Source organism: Balaenoptera borealis, assembly GCF_965194805.1.
Source record: "Balaenoptera borealis genome assembly, chromosome: 11".
In the NCBI taxonomy this organism is placed as follows: Eukaryota; Metazoa; Chordata; class Mammalia; order Artiodactyla; family Balaenopteridae; genus Balaenoptera; species Balaenoptera borealis.
In genome coordinates, this window is record NC_138868.1 from 67,648,115 (window position 1) to 67,671,802 (window position 23,688).

Here is a 23,688-nt window from a genome sequence, read left to right on the forward strand (position 1 = left end):
ACCAGGCACCCACTTCTAGAGAAGCCCCTTACCCAGCTCACTGGGTTGGAGAGGAGGAAGGGACTTATATTGCGTCACAATATTCCCAAAGCCATGGCATCAGGAAAGGTCACAGTGAGAATGCTTTCTGACACTGCAGACCCTGGGACAGATCTCATCTCAGACATCTTTGGCCATTTGACCAGAGGGACAGAAATGTAACACAGGGAAGTGCAGGGCAGGCCAGCTCAGGCCAGACCAGCACTCCGATCCCACCTGGGCAGCCCCCTGTTGCCTCCCTGTACATGTGCAGGTGGGGGCTTTATGTGGGGCGGGGCTGCCTCAAGCAAAAGCAGGCTGATGAGGGGTCAGAAGCCTGGTGGGCCGGTCACGTCCACACCCCAGGTCAAAGCTGGCTGGGTGGGATGTGGAAAGCCAGGGCAGCACCCTTCTGCCCAATGTTTATCCCAAACCCTCTAGATGTACCTCTTTTCTCCTCGATGGATATCTGAGCAGACACAGGTCTGGGCATGATGTGGCAGCAGAAGGTCAAGTGGGCAGAAGAAGCAGCGATAAGATAATGGCCACATGGTGCTCTGATACCTCTGGGCCAGGCCGGCTGCTGGTGACTGTCATTGCAGAACCCCACCCTGGAGATTGGTGAGGAGTTGATCGATGGGGACACCCAATCCATCTCCCCGAGTGAGTGGCGGGGACACCACACTGCCAACGAGGGCCAACCTGGGCTCCTGGTGAGTGTGGCCACAGGGGGTTCTCCAGAACCAGGGCTCAGAGGTGAATGGGGCAGACCTCCTGCCCAGACACCACCTGGGTCACTTCTCAGGATCCGATCCTGGGCTCATGTGCAACTCAGCACACCTGGCTCACACCTGGAACACCGTGTCAACATTCCCCTCAGTCAGCTGGAGGACCAGAGCCCACCAAGCAGAGTCCAAAGGTGAGAAGGCCTGGGTGGGTACAAGTGATTATGTGTGTGGAGGGGTGAGTGCTGGGCCCCAAAAGGAGGAGACCCCAGAGGCTGGTGTGGGACCAGGAGCAAAGACTGGCCTCAGACCACCCAGCTGGTAGACTGCCGTGTGAGAAGACACTCTGTTGTGAATTCCTGGGCTGGGACTTCTCTGAAAAGCTCTGGGAAGATTTCTCTCCTTGGACACCCACGGAAAGGCAGACACATGAGTCATCTTGTCTTCTCTCACAGCTCCTGCACTTACACAAGATTTCACACTGACTCCATGTCCAACATCTATACATTTGGAGAATTTAGGTGCAGGTGGTATCTAAGTCCACAGGCAGACAGCTTCCGGCAGGGCTGTACCTGGAGCTCAATGGCATCAGCAGTAATCTCTTGCCCGACCTCTTGGCTCTGCTTACTGGTGTCATCCTCACACAGGTGGCTCTGCCTTTATGACAGCAAGATGGCCACCAACTGCCACAGGCTGACATCACGTCCCCTCCACTCCCAACAGAAATAGAGCTTCTCTTCTCCAGGATTCCAGCACGAGGCCCTTAGCAGCTTTATTTGAAACATCAGTAATGTATAGAAAGACAGCAATAAAAAGAGAAATAACCCAAATATCTACTAAACAGGTGAATGAATACACTAACTGTGGTATAGCCATAAACTGAAACACTGCTTAGCAATACATGAAATGACCTATTAAAATACACTACAACAGGATGAATCTCAAAGTAATCATTCTGAGTAAGAGAAAGCCAGACCAAAAAAAAAGAGTACATAGGGTGTGATTCCGTTTATATAATACTCCAGAAAATGTGTCTAATCTATAACAACAGAATACAGATCAGTGATTGCCTGGGGATGGAAATGAAGGGGCTGGGGGTGTGTTGTGTGGGAAAAGTTGGGTGAAAAAGATTATGAAAGGGCAGGAGAAACTTTTGGGGTGGTGGATATGTTCATTATCTTAATCATGGTGATGGTTCTATGGCTGTATACATATGTGAAAACTTTTGATAGTATACACTCTAAATATGTGCAGTTTACTGTATGTCAATTATCTCTCAATAAAACTGTTTTCAAAAAATGAAAGGCAAAAACCAACCAAACAAAAAAGACAGGATCTAAAGTCTTGATGAATATGCTCCTAATTACATTGTTTATATCAGACATGCCTTGTCTGATATGCCGTGTCTCTGTCTCTGCCGGGAGGAAGCCCAACATCCTCCTCGCTACCTTGTGTGCAGGGAAACATCCCATTTAATGAACTTGACCACCAATATCGTTTTGAAGACACAGGTATTCCTTGCCAGATGGGCAGGAACCTATGACTTACCAAGCTCTGAAGAACAGATATGTGAGATACACATGAAAACAAAGACCTTCTTTTGTGAGGTCACCAAGGATGTGCTTTGTTTACCCTGCTGTAAGTCTGAGGAGCGTGTGGCTCACAAGCATTGTTCCACTTTGTGGATGGCTGAGGAATACCGGGTAAGCCGTGGCTGAGAGAAAAGTTTGAATCAAGGAAACTCTCTACCTGGGAGAGAATGAAAATTAGATGAAGATAATTATCCTTCATTCATGCCTAATATAACGCAGATACTAACTAGTATTATGTACCAGGTTCTAGGATAGACAATTGAAGAAAGGATGCTCTCAATCTTAAGCAGTTCAGTTTTTATATTTTAAAATCTTATAACCTGAGTTGATGGTGATGATGAGTTTGATCATGTTTGGAACTGTGATAAATCAATGTAAGACCAAGATGAACAATTATACTTCAATAAAATTTTTTAAATAAATAAATAAATATTCCTGTCTAGTATCCTTCCCTGAGTGAAGCACAATGGCCCGTGATTGATTAAATAGGAAAAAATTTTCAGAATAAAATGCAAACACAGTCAAAATAAAGAAAACCTTAAGAGAAAGTTGCTCAAACTTAGCAGACAATATCATATTTCTTTTTTTTTTAACATCTTTATTGGAGTATAATTGCTTTACAATGGTGTGTTAGTTTCTGCTTTATAACAAAGTGAATCAGTTATACATATACATATGTTCCCATATCTCTTCCCTCTTGCATCTCCCTCCCTCCCACCCTCCTATCCCACCCCTCTAGGTGGTCACAAAGCACAGAGCTGATCTCCCTGTGCTATGCGGTTGCTTCCCACTAGCTATCTATTTTACGTTTGGTAGTGTATATATGTCCATGCCACTTTCCCACTTTGTCACATCTTACCCTTCCCCCTCCCCATATCCTCAAGTCCATTCTCTAGTAGGTCTGTGTCTTTATTCCTGTCTTGCCACTAGGTTCTTCATGACCTTTTTTTTTTTTCCTTAGATTCCATATATATGTGTTAGCATATGGTATTTGTTTTTCTCTTTCTGACTTACTTCACTCTGTATGACAGACTCTAACTCCATCCACCTCACTACAAATAACTCAATTTCGTTTCTTTTTATGGCTGAGTAATATTCCATTGTATATATGTGCCACATCTTCTTTATCCATTCATCCGATGATGGACACTTAGGTTGCTTCCATGTCCTGGCTATTGTAAATGGAGCTGCAATGAACATTTTGGTACATGACTCTTTTTTTTTTTTTTTTTTAAACATCTTTATTGAAGTATAATTGCTTCACAATGGTGTGTTAGTTTCTGCTTTATAACGAAGTGAATCAGCTACAGATATACACACGTTCCCATATCTCCTCCCTCCCGCATCTCCCTCCCTCCCACCCTCCCCATCCCACCCCCCCAGGCGGTCACAAAGCACCATGCTGAACTCCCTGTGCTATGCGGCTGCTTCCCACTAGCTATCTATTTTACATTTAGTAGTGTATATATGTCCATGACACTCTCTCATCCTGTCACATCTCACCCCTCCCCCTCCCCATATCCTCAAGTCCATTCTTTAGTAGGTCTGTGTCTTTCTTTATTCCCATCTTGCCACTAGGTTCTTCATGGCCTTTTTTTTTTGTTTTTCCTTAGATTCCATATATATGTGTTAGCATACTGTATTTGTTTTTCTCTTTCTGACTTACTTCACTCTGTATGACAGACTCTAACTCCATCCACCTCACTACAAATACCTCCATTTCATTTCTTTTTATGCCTGAGTAATATTCCATTGTATATATGTGCCACATCTTCTTTATCCATTCATCCGATGATGGACACTTAGGTTGCTTCCATGTCCTGGCTATTGTAAATAGAGCTGCAATGAACATTTTGGTACATGACTCTTTTTGAATTATGGTTTTCTCAGGGTATATGCCCAGTAGTGGGATTGCTATCAAATCTTAGAGGAAAACACAGGCAGAACACTCTATGACATAAATCACAGCAAGATCCTTTTAGACCCACCTCCTAGAGAAATGGAAATAAAAACAAAAATAAACAAATGGCACCTAATGAAACTTAAAAGCTTTTGCACAGCAAAGGAAATCATAAACAAGACCAAAAGACAACCCTCAGAAAGGGAGAAAATATTTGCAAATGAAGCAAGTGACAAAGGATTAATCTCCAAAATTTACAAGCAGCTCATGCAGCTCAATAACAAAAAAACAAACAACCCAATCCAAAAATGGGCAGAAGACCTAAATAGACATTTCTCCAAAGAAGATATACAGATTGCCAACAAACACATGAAAGAATGCTCAACATCATTAATCATTAGAGAAATGCAAATCAAAACTACAGTGAGATATCATCTCACACCGGTCAGAATGGCCATCATCAAAAAAATCTGGAAACAATAAATGCTGGAGAGGGTGTGGAGAAAAGGGAACACTCTTGCACTGTTGGTGCGAATGTAAATTGATACAGCCACTATGGAGAACAGTATGGATGTTCCGTAAAAAACTAAAAATAGAACTACCATACGATCCAATATCATATTCCTTAAAGAAAATGTCTAAGATTCCTTTTAGTCAATCGTGTATATACAACTATGAGTTAATCACTAAATACACAACACAGCATAAATATTTCAATTGTGCATATATATTGAATATTAGAATGAGAGGATATGAAATAATATGCAAGGAATGAGAAAAAGGGACAGAGTCATAGAGAAAAATTACCAACAGCTATTTTGTGTGCAGTTATAGAGGGAAAGAAAAAAAACAACAGTGTGTTACCAAAAAGAAAAACAAAGCAAACAATCAAAAAAACCTTAGAAAGAAGAATGTCATGGAGATATCAATGAAAAGTATAAAATTTCAGAGAATTTTAGTTCAGATGAGGTTGACAAGATCCATCAAACAGTAGTGGGCTATCTCTGCCAGAGCAGTAAGTGGTATTACTAGGGAGCTTGACTGCATTGGGATGAAAAATGGAATGTGAAAGACTCATCTTTCTGAAGAAATATCACGTATCACAGAAGTAATGCAGGCAGATTCAGACAGGCAATCAAACATAGTGGGTAGTAATGGGTCACTTCAATTAGGACTAAAATATAGTTCATTAAGTGGAGATATTGAAATTCATATTTGGGGAGATCATTTATTTTCCAAACAGCAACTTCTTGGATTACAAGTGTAAACTCAAGGTGTGACTTTTGTTTTTTGTTTTTCACCAGAGATTGGATTGTGGCAATTGGATTAAGTAGGTTTCAAAATGTTTGATATTAACCATTGGTGTCAGTGTGTTTTCAACTCTGCAAAAATCTAATCATTGTGCCTATACATTTTCTAAGGTTTGATAACCTTATCACTTGGAGGAAATGGGCGTGGTCTTCGGAGAATATATAAAACATCCAGCAAAGAGCTCATTCTTCTCCAGAGCCCAGAGCTGTCCTGTTTGGACTCGGCTGGGCTGTGGAGAATTTTGAAAGTTACTGCCACCAGGAGGGGATCACCAATCACTGAACTGAATTTAACAGAGTTACTTACTGAACAAGAGTGGAACATTTCATTAACTGTACCCAAAGGTGAGTTCTGAACAAGGTACAATGAATTTCTACTATGTTCACTTAAAAATGAAACATTAATGGTAATCATGGACACTAAATCTACATTGTCATTTTTTCTATCAGTAATGCCTATGTGTGAGTACTGCATGAAGCATTTATTCAATCTGTTATTCATAGACAAGTGACTTATTTTATCCACACTATGTCAGGTAACCTCATAAAATGGAGGCAAAAATAGAAAATTTGTTAATATTGTTGAAGAGTAAAACAGTTAACCCAAAAAAAAAAAAATAGTTAATCCGTGTAAGAGGAGTTAATTGAATGCCTAGAAATAGTAAACACATTAACTTTTACTATTATCATTTTAATATTATCATTATCATTAATGTTATCAGTCTAGAAATGATTATATTCATAATGAATTCTTGGCCAGTTTCTAGCCCAGTCTACACAGGGCTTATCTATACTTTCTCCCCGTTCATCAAACTATCTCCTCATTTGAGACAGGTTTGAGTCAATGGCTTTATGTTCTATACACTGAAAATTTTGTGGTCATTGATCAGAAGCCTATAAACCCCCTCTCAAGAATTTTTACTTATAAATAGATCTGTTCACCATCGCTTCACTGCTCATCATTTTTCAAAAGGCATCTTAAAGCTGACTTCACAGTTGTTCAGTTAAGCAATTGTTTACTTCATGTCTCTGTCTCTTCACATGACCTTTTTTGCTACATCTAAAATATCCCTCTTCTTTCCCGTATCAGGACATCAGTCAGTAGATTTAGGACCCAATCTACGCAGGATGACCTCATCTTGACGTCTTCAACTTGATTCCATCTGCAAAGACTCTATTTCTAAAATAGATCACATTCAGAGGTACTGGGTGTTGGGATTTGGACATAATTTGGGGGAGGTGTAAGTGGGCACATTTAATCCACTACTCCATCCAACAGAATGAAAGATTGTTGCCCTAAAATCTTGAGGTCTCAGATTTTGCTGGGGAAGTAAAAACTTCAAATTTTTTTTTTTGCTGTGTATGTAGATTATATATAGTAGGGAGAGAAATTGTTAAAGGAAGGTTTCAGATTTGCCAGGTTTTGTCCAATGAATTTCTTAGAATTTTTTTCTAGGACTAGAATCACTGGGTCAGAGGCAAACATTTTTTAAGAATTTTAATGCATATTATCAAAACATTCTCTATTAACTTCATACAAACATACCAATATGTGAGGGTATACATTTTTTTTTACTATCATTAATACTGGATATTATCCTTTTTAAATATTTGCCAAATTAATAGTTTAATAATGTTTAACAGTTCATAATAATAGTTTGTTAATTTATTTGCTTTCTAAAGGAACTGTATAACCTTCATTAATATATTAGAAGTTCTTTATTTTCAGTAATAGTGAATCTGCTAAAATTTAATCTGAATTTGGTATTATAAACATAAAAATGTAACATTTATTGATTCCCTTAATTAATTTTTATGGGTAATAAAATAGCATGCTAAAAGTAATTAGAACTAGAGACCTCTACAAACTATTTATGTGAGTTATGTGAAGGATATGTATGTGATAGTATATTCTAATAAAAATGGTCGTTCTTTTTCAGGAGGAGTTCATTCTCATTACCAAAAGATTATAAAATATATAGAGAGAGATGAAACATTTATTTTTTAAAAATCCCAACAAGTTATTACCATGGAAATCTCCAAGAATTATAACATTCCCCCCCATCCTATATATTTCTGTATATGATTTCAGCTTTGTCTGTGTATATCCATAAGTAAAAATATATATCAAAAATTAAGCCATATTGGGCTTCCCTGGTGGCGCAGTGCTTGAGAATCTGCCTGCTAATGCAGGGGACACGGGTTCGAGCCCTGGTCTGGGAAGATCCCACATGCCGCGGAGCAACTAGGCCCATGAGCCACAACTACTGAGCCTGCGTGTCTGGAGCCTGTGATCCACAACAAGAGAGGCCACGATAATGAGAGACCCGCGCACCGTGATGAAGAGTGGCCCCCACTTGCCGCAACTAGAGGAAGCCCTCCCACAGAAACGAAGACCCAACACAGCCAAAATAAATAAATAATAATTTAAAATAAAATAAAATAAAATAAAGGGCCATCTCCAACCTAGATAGAAAGACCCTTACCAGGTACACTTGACTAGCTCATACACAGTAAAACTAAAGGAAATTGACTTAAAAAAAAAAAAACAATTAAGCCATATTTATTTAGTTTTTTTTTAAAGGTAAATATTTCACTGATTTAGTTTGTCCAATAGTATCTTATTTTTAGATATAGTCACTTAATCACTTGTTGGAAAGTATATTTATATATACATTTTGAAATAGAGGAAGCCAATTTCAAAATAATTATGAAGTCTGATATTGTCAAACATTCTTTGGTCTAATAAGTAATCATTTCAAGCCAGGTATACTTTTGACCACATTGGGTTTAATCAAATTGCTTTTAACAAAAATATCGTGATTTTTAAAAATGTAATGCTCATGTTTAATCATCCTAACATCAGAATTAAATCAGCCATGGCTGCCAGAATTTGGAGCCTTTATTTCTCAAGTTCCCAAAATATCCACAATAATCATTCATATTTCGATTTATTCCATACAGTAGTAAAAACTGATCAGAACTGAAGGAATTTAAATGGGCATTCTAAACACGACATGTTATTAGATCCTAGATCATAGTGAAAAAAGGGCAGAAATTATCAAGACATGGAATGATGCATATTCAAATACCTTACTGAAGTATAGTCAAATATGGAGGGAACTGGAATAGAATTTGGGACCTTCTAAATCAAACATGAATGGGTGTTTATTATAAAACTCAAGGATGAGGATAAGCCAGCCCTAGGAGACTTTGGCAGTGGGTTGTTTATAGAGATTAGGAAGGGTGTTAATCCAGTCAGTGTTGATTGGGTGTATCTAAGGGAACTTCAGTAACCAATCAGGGAGGGACTTCAAGGATCCTGATAGTCAGGCATCTCAAAAGCAATGTTTCTTCTGTTCAGAGTCATTTGGAGTTGGCTGGACTGTGGAAAACTCTGAAAGCTACAGCTGCTGACCCACCCAGAGAACATAGAACCCCTGACCTGATTGGATGGAATTTCCTACCAGCATTGATGAGACCCATTCTACAATCTTCTGGTAAGTACAATGTCCTGAGTAGAGGAATTCATATTTCTTTCCCTTAAAAAAAAAAATTTTAATTTAACAGTCAGCAGACTTAAGAATTTCTCAAGCAGATGAAATACTCCTAGTTAATAAAAACTATGTAATTATGTTCAGTTTACTCTGGAGCCATAGAATTATAATATCTACAAATGTTTGAAATTTATAAATGAATATGAATGTTTCTGCTAATTTATGATTTTTATGGTGTAAAAGTAAAATGTGAGTTTCTGGATGGGAAATCCTAGACAGGTAGTTTTTCCATTTGGCATGATTCCTAAAACCTGGTTGGGAACCTGCGTTGTAGAAGGTGAAGAGCAATGTTTCTTCAGGAAAGGTTGCAGCTTCGGTCTTTAAAGTGCCCCATGACAATCCAGCAACTGGTGATGGCTGTGAAAATGTAACACTGGTGACACACAATACCAGAAAGCTGAGAACTTCTGCACTCACTCTGATATAGAAGTGGGAATTTTGATTAATTTCTGTCATTTATTTGAAAGCACAATATATTAGATGGCACTGGTTTTTATTTTAACTTGGAATTTTCATAATTCCAAATGTGAAAACACTTGTGATATGATAGTCAATCTGATATGATTGGGAATATATTTATCTGCTCGTCTAAGAAATGGATTCTCTTTACATTAAGGTCACTTAAATTCAAGGGTGCCAATGTCAAAGTGAAGAGAAAATTCAATTGTTTGAATTCTCAAAACTGAAGCTTGTAGTTAAACAGAGATTAATATATTGCTAATGAATTATTTTTCTTAGGGATAGATGGGAGTGAGTTTTTAATAGAATAGAATATTGAACAATAATTCTGTTTAATGTAGGTATACTGTGTGTGTAATGTCATTTTTTTTCTCAAGTTGCTCTATCAATGGGTGGTAAGAAGACTATTTTTGTGTATGAGTGCAGGAGACAAAATGCAAAGAAGTGGTTCCCCTGCCAGCTCCTAAAGTATCTGCACATTTCTCCATAATGGCAGTTTTCTATTGATATCTTATTTGTTCGTATCCGTGAGCTTCTGATGAGAGATGTTTTCTTCTTCTTTATATCTCTAACAAAATGAAGACTCCCTGTCTTTATTGTATATTGTAGTTAATATACATTAATATAAATAATGTCTATTGACATTACCACAAATGAAATATTTAGCCCTTCAACCCTTTGACCCTTACATACACATGTTTACACTTCTCTCCCCTTCATCTTCCTATCTTACTTCCATTATATGATTGCTAGATGGATTATATCAATTATTATCTTTTGATTAAAAAAAAGACGTAGCTCAGCCAAGAGCTTTACTGTGAGTACACCTTTTTCTTATAACATCTTCATTCTGCAGTTTACAATATTCTTTTCTCTGGCTTTCTCTAAAACTATCACACACTCAGTCTCACACTCTCTGAACCAAATGCCTCTTCTCAAGATATACAAACACATTAATAATCCCTGAATGCCATCCAGAAGTTGTTTGCCACCTTCAGGTTCAGTTTCCCACTATTGTAAGACTTTGGGAACCTCAACTCCTTGTAGGTTCCATTCACCAGAGTGATAATACTGTTAGTATTACCTTCATTAAACTCTTGAGCCATCTGTGATAAACTGTTTCCTGCTTTCCCAACAAATGGCATCTATTTTAAAACATGTAAAACTGTCATCCTACCTTTCACTTGATTTCCTTCATCTTCCATTGAGTTTTAATTTCTCCTATGTTACACCTAATAAAACATATTAATGTATCTTATAGTATATAATTTCTCTTTTGTTTTCTAAACAGTTCTTCTTAAAACCTTTTAGTATTATTTTAATAATACTAAAATATTAGTATTAAATCTAAATCTCTGTAATTTAAGTAAGTAACCTAAACTCTCTTAAAGTTTTTAGTTTCTTCATCTAAGTTCTGTGGTAATAAGTGTAAGATATTTGGAAAAATGCCTGGCTCCTTTGTTGCCACACAACAAAAACAACAGCACAACTGTATTTCAACCTTCATTGCTTTAAATATAGCATCTTATCTTTTAGAATAATTGGAAAGAAAGCAATTCTTCCTCTCTAGATTCAGATATCAAATACAGTAAGTCTCCTACATATGAACCTTCAAGTTTCAAACTTTCAAAGATGCGAGCGTGCTTTCTCATTTCCAGTCACGTAAGTTAGTTCACGTGGGTGAACATTGTCATGTGCGTGCATCCTTTACAAGTGGCTGTGCTTCTGTGTACTTTACTGTACAGTACTGTATAGAGTACAGTAGTACAGAACCTTTATTTCAAGCCCAGGATGTCCAGAAGCAGGCATAAAACATCGGTGATGTACCTGGTACTACTGTACTTTTCACGGTACTGTACTGTAAGATTTTAAATGTTTTCTTTATTTTCTGTTTGTTTTTTTATGTATTATTTGTGTGAAAAGTATTATAAACCTATTACAGTACAGTACTATATAGCCGATTGTGTTAGCTGTGTACCTAGGCTAACTTTGTTGGACTTTCGAACAAATTGGATTTACAAATGTGCTCTTGGAATGGGACTCGTTCGTACATAGGGGACTTACTGTATTCCACTTCTCATTTGTAAAGGCGATTTTATCTAATTTTCCACTTTCTTCTTAGTTAGCATATGTCTGAGTAGCCTTAGTCGTAGAATAGAGGAATATCCTAAGAGGCTGTTCAAAGGGCTATCATGAGTATTTGGGGCATGATCTAGATACTAAGTTAGAAAAGACTGCCTTTTCTATCCAACTTATTGGATAAATAGATATGAGGAAATCGTATGCTGTTATCAGCTCTTACACTTGTTTAAGTTCTAGTAAATACCAGGTGTTTTGTGGGGAGTTTTCTGAAGGAGGTAATACTGTCACTGTGGCTTAAAGACTGGTAAAGTTAACCAAATAAGTATTCTAAATATTCTATAATTCTCATTAAATCCTTGCCATTTAAAGACAGAAAAATTATGGTTCAGTAGAATGCATTTATTCTAATGGACAGAGTCCAGCAAAATCTATAAATCAGTCATTTACTTAAGGTTCAAGTGTTCATGACTAACCCATAAAGCGCTCACAGCTGGATGCAAGTCTAGACAAGCTCCTAGGCTTGTCTCATTTCTATTTCTAGCTCCTCAACTGCACATTCAGTCCATGGTCATCTGGACTCTTCTTAGAAGGCAGCTCTGCTCTGGAATACTGTGGAGAGTTACTGTTTTAGAGAAGATTAGATTCACAGTAAAATTTAATAGAACGTACAGAGAGTTCCCATATACCTCCTGCCTCCACTGAGTAAACACACACACAGTATCCCCCATTATCACATACTGCAACAGAATGGTGTATTTATTACAATTGAAGAACCTACACTGACACTTCATTATGACCCAAAGTCTATGGTTTTACATTAGTGTTCACTTTGGTGCCGTATATTCTGTAAGTTTTGACTGATGTATAGTGACATGTATCCACCTTTATAATGTACAGAAGAGTTACACTGCCCTAAAAATCTTTTGTGATAACCTATTCATCAGTCCCCCCCACCCTAGACTGCTGGAAACCAAGGATTATTTTTCTGTCTCCATAATTCTCTTTTTCTAGAATGTCTTAGAGTTGGACTCATGAAGTTCGTATCCTTTTCAATTAGCTTCTTTCCTTTAGTGATATGCATTCAAATATACTCCGTGTCTCTTGCTGCCTTGATCGCTCATTTCTTTTTAGCGCTGAGTACTATTACATTGTCAGGATGTACGAGAGTTTCTTCATCCATTCACCTACCTAAGGACATCTTGGTTGCTATCAAGTTTTGACAATTATGAACAAAGCTGCTATAAATTACCCTTTGTAGGTTTTTTTAATGGATACATGTTTTCAACTGATTTGGGCAAATTCAAAGGAGCATGGTTACTGAATTATATGGTAAGAGGATATTTAGTTTTGTAACAAACTGCCATATTGTCTTTCAGAATGCCTGTATCATTTTGTATTCCCATCAGCAATGAATCAAAGTTCCTGATTCTCCACATCCTCTCAGGGTTTGGTGATGTTCCTGTCTGCGATTTTTGACCATTCTTACACATGTGCTGTAGTATCACATTGCTATTTTAAAGCCCTTTCTTTTTCAGGCATTTCTCTTTCATTTTAATTATTTACTTCCTCATCATTTTCTCATATCCTTTGCTTTTTGAGCTAGTAGCCAGTCAATTATTTTGTTCACTTGTAGATAAAACAAGTGGTGAGATTGATTGGAAGACATGTTGGGATGGGGCCTGAGGATTTTTAACTGTGCAAAAGAAGCTGCTTAATGCTCAACATTAATCTCAACTCAGAAATTGGGCCAGTTTTCATTTACTTTCTTAAGGGGAAATTAAATGATAGAAGGGACATATCCGTAGTGGGGTGTGCTTCTCTCATGTATCTCATAGGATAGTAACTTTCCTTTCCTTTCTCCTCAGGAACATAGAATCTCACAAACTACAGGATTCCAGAAATAACTCACCTTCTGAATCTTGAGAGTGAAGAAGTTGAAGATTTTGCTGGGATCATATAAGTGCCCCAAAGACCTAGAAATGGTGTTGCCTAAAGGTCAAGATGACTGGTCCAAAGAAGACATTGTGAAGTTATTGGAATGTATGGAGAATAACATTCCATCCAATGACAGGCACACGTTCAAAACAACCCAGTCACTGATGGACTGGGAAAAAGTAGCTTTTAAAGATTTTTCTGGGGAAATGTGCAAACTCAAATGGTTAGAGGTTTCTTATAACTTGAGAAAATTTCGCACTTTGAAAGAATTAGTCCTGGAAGCAAAGGAAAATGTTAACAATCCTTACAAATGCAGAAAATGCAAGAAGCATCCTGATTTACCCAAGAAGCCCTTGACAGCTTACCTCCGCTTTTTCAAAGAGATGCGACCCCAGTACAGCCAAAAACACCCTAAGATGAGCAACCAGGAGCTGACCAAGGTTCTGTCTGAGGAATACAAGAAGCTTCCAGAGCAGCTGAAGCTGAAATATAGTCAAGATTTCCAGAAGGAGAAACTGGAGTTTGAGGAGAAAATGGCACTATTCAGAAAACAGCACCCTGATCTAGTCCAGAACTCCATGAAATCTGATGTCCCCAAAGGAAGCCAAATCAAAGCACGAAAGAAGTTTCAGGGAAATGTGCAAAAAGTGGAGTCTCCCCCAGAAAACAATTTATCCATGAAGAGAAAATTCCATGGAGAGCCCAAGAAGCCACCTATGAATGGATATCACAAGTTCCACCAGGATTTGTGGTCGAGTAGGGAGTTTCAAGTGGTGCCCCTGAGGGAGCGCATGGTGGAGATTAGTAGATGCTGGCAGCGTGTCCCACAGAACCAGAAGGAGCGTTATAAGAAGGAGGCTGAGGAACTGCAGAAACAGTACAAGGTTGACCTTGATCTCTGGCTCAAGAGTTTGTCTCCTGAAGAATATGCTGCTTACAGAGAGGCAACCTATACTAAGCGTAACAACATGAGCATGACAAGGGGCCCAAACCCCAAGGTTAGAAGGATGGATCTGCAGTTCACATCATCAGGGAATCTTCAAGGAGGGCCTGGACTGGAGCAGGGGCTTCAGTCTCCAGAGGTAGAATCATCAAACACTATTGGAGAACATTCTCCTGCCTCAGGGAGATCAGAAGAAAACGAGAAAGATGAGGAAGAGGAGGAAGGCAGCAACTCCTCAGACCACAGCAGTGGGAATGAAGATGAAAATTGTGAGTCTGAGGACAGTGGCTCCAGCTCATCTACCTCAGGGAACTCCTCTGACTCAGATTCCAACTGAGCTTTGTTCATCATCTGAGCGATGGGATAGAGAACTTCCTAGCAAATGGACATGGCATCTGCATCAAATTAAAGCATTCTTCTCCCTGTGCCCTTTCATTGCCTTCCTTCTTTCCTTCCCTCTTCAATATAAAGTAGGAGGGACCTGTTGGATAGAAGGCATCTTGTACAGTAATTTCTTTCTCCTCCCTGTAGCCCAAGTCCACCCCCAGAGACAGTCCATGCAATGAAGACTCTTGGAATAAACAATGAGCTGGTTGGGTTGCAGTGTACACTGGGCTAGACTGAGTTTCCTGAACAGAGAAATTTTGCTCTCCTCATCTTCTGCTGCCAGAGCTGTGAGGGAGCCCCGAGGAGTCTGTGACGTCTCCCTTCTCTGTGGTCCTGTCCCTCAGGACTCTTGCACAGGAAGTGGGGAGGGGGAGATTTGACAGACTGGAGCTAGGAGAGTTGCCTTTAAGAAAATTGTCAAGCTCCTGATGTCTTTCATCCTGCTTTCTGAAGTGAGGAGTTGGCCCTTCCTTAATTTGTGAGTGGGCAGGGGTATGTGGGCAGCAGCATTTCTACATGTATATTTATCTCTTAGCTATCACTGAGATTTTTCTTACTGGTTTCAAAAATTAGAAATTAAATTCTTAGAACCACACCATTTCCATCTGAATGAAATGCTTCTCAAAATCAGTGTCCTTTGACTCTTGGCACTAATTTTCCAGGCCATGTCTAAATGTATTCTGGTTTCTGGTCCAGCTCCTTCCAAATGCTTCAGGTTGTAAGTGAACCACGTTTTTACCATACACTTAATTTATAGGTATTATGTTATGACTTTGTACCTGTTGTGTGTATAAGTATTTTAGTCCACAGACTAGTGTTTGGGAATTCATGTACCAGTTTGACACTGCTTTTATTGTGATTTACTGATACATTTGAAAATGTGTTTAAAGACCGTGCCATCTCATTAAACTTTTCTAAACATTCCTGGCTATTTTCATTTTTTCATTCTCATGGACATTAGCATCACACAAGTAGTTGCGTTCTTATATATGAAAACTGTTGACTTTTGAGAGTTCACCTTACTCCTTGATGTCTTAGTGAAATATTTTATTCTTTATAAGTGTTTTTATAAGTATAAAATAACAATCTCAGAAAATAATGGCAATATTTACAATATTGCCTCTCGTTGTGAATCATGGTTTTAAATCATACATGTTCCAATTCAGATTCTACTGTTTTCTAAGCCTTGTCCCACTTACAGGGGATACAGTGATGAAAGTACCAAATGTCAATTTTCTCATAGGTAAATTCAAATCCATCTGGGGAGAGAGGTCAATTTTCTATGCCAAAAAAACCAATCTGAAGTATTAACCTTCTCAGTATATATCTAAAAAAATACCGTTAACTTTATTCTGCAAGACCTAATTAATAATAATAAATTAGTATAGATTAACATCCTTTTTAACTGAATGATAATTTACGTACTCTCTGCAAATGCTCCTGACAGACATCAAAACTCCAGCCACAGTCTGTGCCAGCCTCCTAACAGCTTTTCAGTAAACTTCAGGTGCTCTGTCTGTCCTCAGGTTAGGGTGGTGGGATCCTTAGATAGCAGACAATTAGCAGATGATAATACTGAAAAGTCCAGCCACAAAATAGGTCACAAGAATTTTCTGTGGCTCCTTCGGCCTCAGAAGCCAAGACCCTGAAGGTTCACTTACCACATGGTTCCATGCTTCTGCTGCAACCAGGACAGGAATCTAGAATCACATCCATAAGAGTGCTGTGTGTGTGTGCGTGTGTGTGTTTGGGGGGATCGGACACACTGGGGAGGACTGATTGGAATCACTGCCCTCTCTGCCATGCCCACCACACCCAAGGCTCTAGTTCCTTTGCTAAACCTGCTTCCAGTCTTCACCACCACACTCTGGTTCCTATACTCCCTAATGTCTGGGTATGCCTCTTCCAGCGGGTTTGATGAACCTCCGGTCCTATAATTACATTCTCCATACCCACCCCCTGCAACCCTCATTCAAGGCATGGGTTAGGACACAGGATCAGAGAAGCCTGCGACCTCTCCAGCCAGAGCGGGACCATCTCACTCTGTAACTACACTGTACTGTGTTTCCTATCAAAATCTTATATTCATAAAAATAAGCCACCAATAACATCTCATAATCTTTCACATAGACTTTCTCAACAAAATGATATACACAGAAAGATATATTTAGTAGCATTGTTTATAATAGCTAAATAAATGAAGAGGATGGTTGAAAATTCTACAACATAGAGAATAATTGAATAAAAATACTAAATTCAATTCAGCACATTATAGAAATGAAAATATTTTAAAATAATGATTTAGTCTGTGATATCTCCTGTGTGTGTGTTAACTGACTCATGAATATTTTGAAACCAATGCAACTAATTGACAACAACAATCGCCACAAAACAAATCATACACTGAAGAATATAGAATTAAAGATTAAAAGGCACTGATTTCGGTCAAGCTCACATAAGGTGATTTCAGATCCCCAAATTTCAGTATTACCATTATAAGCATTACCATATTATTAGCACTGCAATAAGAAATGTTTACTAAAATGATGCATTTATTGAGAAACAGAGTGTATCTTCAGGTCATCCTCTCGTTAGGCAATTCTGTGTAGTAGGCCTAAAATGAGAGAATTTTAACGTTTTTTAGACTTTTTTATGCTAAATGACATATGGCCTTGTAATGGATTTCTGGTGTGTCAACTTGGCTAGGCTGAACTACAGGGATTTAAGGGAGCGCACCATCCACTTTGTAGCACACTCACATCTCTTGCAGCTATTCAAGCAAATGCTAATCTAGGTGCTGCTGTGAAGAGGTTTTGAGGATGTAAAGTTCCTGATATTGACTCTAAACTAGGGACATTATCCAGGTGCACCAGATTTAATCAACAGGAGGCCTTTAAAGGAAAGTTTGAGACTCCCTGAATAAAATCCCAAACAGCAAGTGGATCTACATTACTCCCATTGCCCCTGACTGCCTGTGGAGAACAACTTTGTCCTGAACAAGTTCAGCTCCAGCCTGCTTGTGTTTTCCCTCCCCGAGTAACTCCCTTACTGTCCTCAGACTTGCTTAGCCAGTTTCCATAACCATCACATGAAGCAATTCCTTACAAATGACAATTCTCTCTCTCTCTTTCTCTCCTTCTCTCTCTCCTTCTCTCTCTCTTTCTTACTGGTTCTCCTTTTCTAGTTGAACACTGACTGATACAAATCTGATAAATTTACCATAACTATTAGGATAATTTGACCATAAATCTTATAATCCATTGGCTGACAACTCCTCTCCTGGAAATATTAAGATAGACACTCGTAAAATTTTCTTCTTCATTACGAATTTTCTTATAAAAACACAAACCTTTGTTATACAAAGAAAAATAAGGTTAATTTATATAGAAAATGTATATATTCAACATGAAATATATATGTATTCATATATACAAGAGGAATTTGTATGCAAATGACACTCAGGAGATTTGAAATTATGATAGATTCTCTACTTTTTTCCTCCAACAATCCCACTATCTCATTCAGTTTCCTGTCTGTCACATTCCTAACCCCGAACTGGGCAAATGGTCCAGAAAGTTATAGCTCTTTAATGGAAAGATTTAAGAGATATTTTTTCTTGATTCCCGAATTTTATTTCACTTAATATCTTTCCATTTTACCACAAACGCTTCAGAGTGAGAGCTTTGCAAGTTAATAGGATATATTGAGATTAAAAGCTTATTGCCTTGGAAGAGCTTAGGAAATTTTAGCACGTTTCTTAAAAACTGAGTTTCTAGTTGGAGTAAAGCTTGTAATGATAAACAAAAGCCTCAATTACATAGAGTTGGGAGACCAGGACAGGTGGGGTCTCTCATGTCCTGGGAACAGAGCAGAGCCCACCAAGAAGAAGAAAGACTACTTTCCTGGCAACAATTAAGCCAATGAAAAGCCAAAGAATCTTTGTTTACTATAGACTTCCCACTTTCCTTTACCCTTTGTAGAAGAGTTCTTCTTAAAAGACAGTAAAGTATTACTTATTTGCTTCAGTTAAAACCACAGCCTCAGATATGGAGTTCCCAGGCAATCAGTCAGGTTCCTGATTTATTTCTCATTATTTGTGTTCCGTATAAAAGAAAGGCCGGACAGGGACAACTCATGTGAGTATGAGGGAACACTTGACAACATTCAAAAAACTGACAGCACTACTTTCAGCATCAAGGAACACACCAGAAGCTTCTCTGTGTAAGGACAAAACATTGGAAATGTGGTCAAAAGACTGTGAGGAATATCCTCCTTCACACGTAAGAAATATGTCTTTGAATTCAATCAGTGTGCAATCTTTCTAATCCAGAAATCCTGACACACGCCTGGAGCTCAATGCCAGGAGCCCTCTACATCCTGCACCAGTAAACTTTCTATACAGGTGAAGCTCTTGGTTCCCCCTACATGAAAATAGTTAGATCTTTCAGAATTCAAAGATGCATTTTGATGATCATGTCAACATCTCCAACTTCTCACATTGTCTAACAGCCTGTGATTGATTGTAGTTGGTTATTTTGTTATTTTAGGAACTTTACATTGTGGAAACAAAAGAAGAGTCCAGTAAAAATCAATTTTAAATTTCAAATTGTCTTTGACATAAGAGGGTCGAGCTAGAATCTTCCTGGGGAAAAAACAAACAAACAAAAAAACAGGCTAAGACTTCCTGGGCAGTTCTGGCTGGAAAAAAATTAGACTCAAGCACTACCAGCAAACCTGCAGAAGAAACAACATCTAACCACAATGGAAAAACTTCCTGAAAACTCTGAGATCATAAAGGGGAGGGAGATCATGGCTACTTCTCTCTGGTTGCTTTTCATGGCACATGAAAATTTGTGACCTGTGCAGTGCTGCATATAACTTACCTCCACTGCTTCTTCTTGGGTCAAGGGAGAAGGGGACCATTTTTAGACCTAAATAATTGGTGATCACATTGCCAGGGTTATCATGTGATGCTAGTTGAGAAAATTTACACTTAAGAAGAAAATCTAAATGTATGTTATTGGAGGAAATTTCCTACTAGTAATTTTCTGCCTTTTAATCCTGGTCACATAGGAGGTCTAGTTTTCCTCTGCCTGTTTGTTGCCCTTCAGGTTTGGGTCTATATACTGCTTCATCAACGACCAACTTGCATTATTTTATTGTTCATAAAAATTGATTTGCACACTTATTTTATTTTTATTCATGTATTTTTATGATTGTATCAAGTATAGTGTTCATTGTAAAAAATTTAATTACTAAGAAGTTTTTAAGGAAAATTGTTAAAAAGTGAAGCACTCAATCATAATTACTAATTGCACTTAATTTGAAATTCGAATGTCCTGAATTAATTTGTAGTTTTCTGTGACTCATTGAGCAACTGACACTGTATCTACGAATGATTCTAGGTTTTGAGCAACGTTTTTTCCAAAAATTTATTTTTTCTCATTATAGAAAAATTGTACTATAGTTTTGAATCACATTATCATTTCACTAGCTTTTATGGAGATTTGTCCATATTACCATAGTAGAAATATGACTGTAAATGCCTATTCACAGGCTGCTCTCCTCTCCTAAACTGAAGATCAGTAAAGAGGGAAAGATAGTCAATGCAGAACCATTATTGAAGGACATGCAAGTGTGATTCCACCAAAGGGCTATACTCATCTCAGAAGTGGTTGAGCCTGGCCATCAGTCCAGTAATGTCTCTTGGACTCAGTTCTGGGTTCACAGGCTGGCATATGAACAGCAGCACTGGCTCATTCCTGCAACGAGATTCCTACAAGAGTTCCTCTTTTGGGTGCCACAGGCTACAACAGTGTTTACAGTGACATATACCTTCACCTGGAAAGGTTTCATCAAAACCTTTTTTTCGTATTGTAGTGTATGTGCACAAATATCAATAGATTTGTATAACTCTTAGAAAATCTTCCTAACTTTTCTCTTTGCTTGTCTGCTTCCACCCTCCTGATCCTCAGAGGTACTTGCCTCTCTCACCTACTACTGGAACAGAACAGAGCACCCTATGGTTCTTACCCACTCACCCCAATATCCTCAGCCTGCCTTTTGTCTGTAGAAATATTTTAGTCAAAGAATAAATTTAATCAGAGAAGTGAGAAAATGCAGAAACAAAGGAAAAGCCATCAAACAGGACAAAATAATAATAGCTTAGTCATTAAACAAAATCAAGGATCTTTAGCTCCTCTTCAAGGGCTATAGGTGATATTCTGAGCCATATCTGTTGAGCTGGTTTGTAGATACTGAAACCCCCACCAGGTGGAAGAGTTTAACTACATGATGACCAGACTGTAGCCATGACATAAGCTGCCACAATTCCAAAAACTGGCCTCAAAGAAACGGGAACAAACCAACCTTGGAACTGAAGATTAACTGTACTTGATTATGACGCTGATCAGACCACTGCATGACCAATTTCAACATGACTGTCAGAGCTGACTGTGTTGTTTCTACATGGATTCCCCTCCTTCCCCCTATACACACCTGAAACTCCCCATCTAAAATTTCTTGCCCCCAGATTGTTAGGGGAGAATGGACCTTTGGACATGTGGGACCTCTCCCACAGTTGCTGGCCGCCAAAATAAAGCAAACTTTCCTTTCCACCAACCTTCCCTCTGGAGTGTTGGTGTTCAAACAGTGAGTGGCCAGACCTGCCTTTCGGTTAATGCTACCTGGTAGCTGTCATCTAGCAATTTACCCAGTGAATCCTTCAAAACTTACCTCTGCAACATAAGAGGAGGGAAAATAAGCTGGACAAACTTCTGATAAAGGGACCCAGAAAATCATATTCATTACAATGAACATTGGGGTACATGTATCTTTTCCAGTTAGTCTTTTTGTTTTCTTCAAATAAATACCCAGAAGTGGAATTGCTGGATCATGTGGTAGTTATGGACCATATGGTAGTAATGTACCACTATCTTGAGACTTTGAAGATTTGATTAACTTTAAAAACATTTTAAATGCATTTTTTTCTTGCATATTTCATTTTACAGTCTATTAAGGTAAGTGTAATGTCAAGATTTCTGTGACTTCGGGTCTCTCCATTAAAATTTCTAAAATTTCTGAGGTATGCAGTCTTATTTTCTCTATCAGTTTCATTCTGTTAAGATATGTATACATTTATATTCAGTATGTTGTAACAGAGAATTTGTTGAGCCTATGAATTTTACAGGTAGCCTATTCCGCATTCTTGTTAAATAATAATAATCTCCATTTTTCATCTGATTTTGGTTACATTTAATAAGCTTTTAAACTGTGGTAGACCATGTTTTTATTTATGACCTTGTACCTCTATTGTACTTACACAAACAGATATATTTCAAGCAGGTAGGTTTGTTCTACTTGTTTGGAATTTATCTGTACATATGGCAGACATAAATCTTCTTCTAATAGGTGAACTAGATGGGAAGGCCTATATTAAGCTGTGAGTTTTACAAAGAAAATTATAAGATGTGCAGAGTCTATCCAACAAGATTCTCTCATTTAGTAAGGAAGCTTTAAAAATAAAACCATGAAAAAAGATTTTAAAAGTGAGACTTGATGAAGGAACATGATTAAGCAGATGCATATCAGAGAGAAGAGAATCCCAAGTCTGCCAGTGAGAAGAACCCTGTGCTCTTGTTTTAACTCATTAAGCTGGGTAAATGTGCCAGGTGTTCTTTGACTTCCAACTACCTTAGAAATCAAGTGAATAGACAAGACATAGAATAACGGTTGCACAGCATTCCAAGAGAGATTAGTTTTATTAAAAGAAAACAGAAACAAGTATATACAATTAAGATATCAAACCTTTTAGGAACGAAATTGAGTCATTTGTTGAGACGTGGATGGATCTAGAGACTGTCATACAGAGTGAAGTAAGTCAGAAAGAGAAAAACAAATATTGTATATTAACGCATGTATGTGGAGCCTAGAAAAATGGTACAGATGAGCCGGTTTGCAGGGCAGAAGTTGAGACACAGATGTAGAGAACAGACATATGGACACCAAGGGGGGAAAACTGTGGTGGGGTGGGGATGGTGGTGTGCTGAATTGGGCGATTGGGATTGACATGTATACACTGATGTGTATAAAATTGATGACTAATAAGAACCTGCAGTATAAAAAAACAAACAAAACAACTAATACTAAACTTTCATTGTGTTATTTGTATGGAAATATGTTAATATAAATGTTTCAGACATTACATGAAATTTCTAAAAATCTTAAAAAAAAAGAAAGGTTCCTTTATTCCCGGTTTTCTTGGTGTTTTTAACATATATATCGTTGTTGAGTTTTGTCAAATGGTTTTCCTGTATTTGTTGAGATAACCATTTTTTTTTTTTTTCTAATTTATTCTGTAAATTTGATGAGCTACACTGATTACTTGGCAACTAGTAAAGCTTTGCCTTTCTGGGAAAAAGAAAAGATATCAAACCTTTTAAAAAATCAATCAATATGTTTCATAAAGGAAGGTGAAGTTACAGATAATCAAGTGGGCACTAAATGAACAATCTCAGTTATTGACATTTCTGACACCTGGGGTCAGATTTTTTTACCTGTCCCTGATCAGAGCAAAGAAAAGGTTTGAGAGGAGAGGAGAAGGAGCAGGAGAGGAAACTACAAATGAGGAAACTACTGGCCACATTGACAAAGCTCAGGACACCACCATCGTAATCCAGGAACACCACACGTGGCCCAGAGGCCTTCTGACATATTGAGGTGATAGTGGGGAGGAGGTAAAGAGACTGCACTGGTTGTTCCCTTTGATGCAAAGAAGTAGA

At 38.1% G+C, this 23,688-nt stretch overlaps 1 protein-coding gene and 1 long non-coding RNA gene across 10 annotated transcripts in view; one reads left to right on the plus strand and one right to left on the minus strand.

Annotated features, from left to right (window-relative positions):
* Nucleotides 1-20,850, plus strand: part of UBTFL1 (upstream binding transcription factor like 1) — a 29,880-nt gene extending 9,030 nt beyond the window's left edge. The window contains exons 1-2 of one of the 9 annotated variants that reach the window (XM_082340502.1): nt 3,896-9,045; nt 12,902-20,850. In XM_082340502.1, the coding sequence (XP_082196628.1) occupies nt 13,623-14,858 (1,236 nt within the window). In that variant the 5' untranslated portion in view covers nt 3,896-9,045; nt 12,902-13,622 and the 3' untranslated portion in view covers nt 14,859-20,850. Of the gene's footprint in view, nt 1-3,895 lie in introns of those variants that run through there. The other 8 variants (XM_082340499.1, XM_082340506.1, XM_082340500.1 and 5 more) reach the window with 8 other exon arrangements.
* Nucleotides 20,793-23,688, minus strand: LOC309605145. The gene is made up of 3 exons (XR_014231252.1): nt 23,343-23,688; nt 20,928-22,714; nt 20,793-20,878 (listed from the first exon to the last, which is right to left on the minus strand). It is a non-coding gene; the product is annotated as an uncharacterized lncRNA (long non-coding RNA).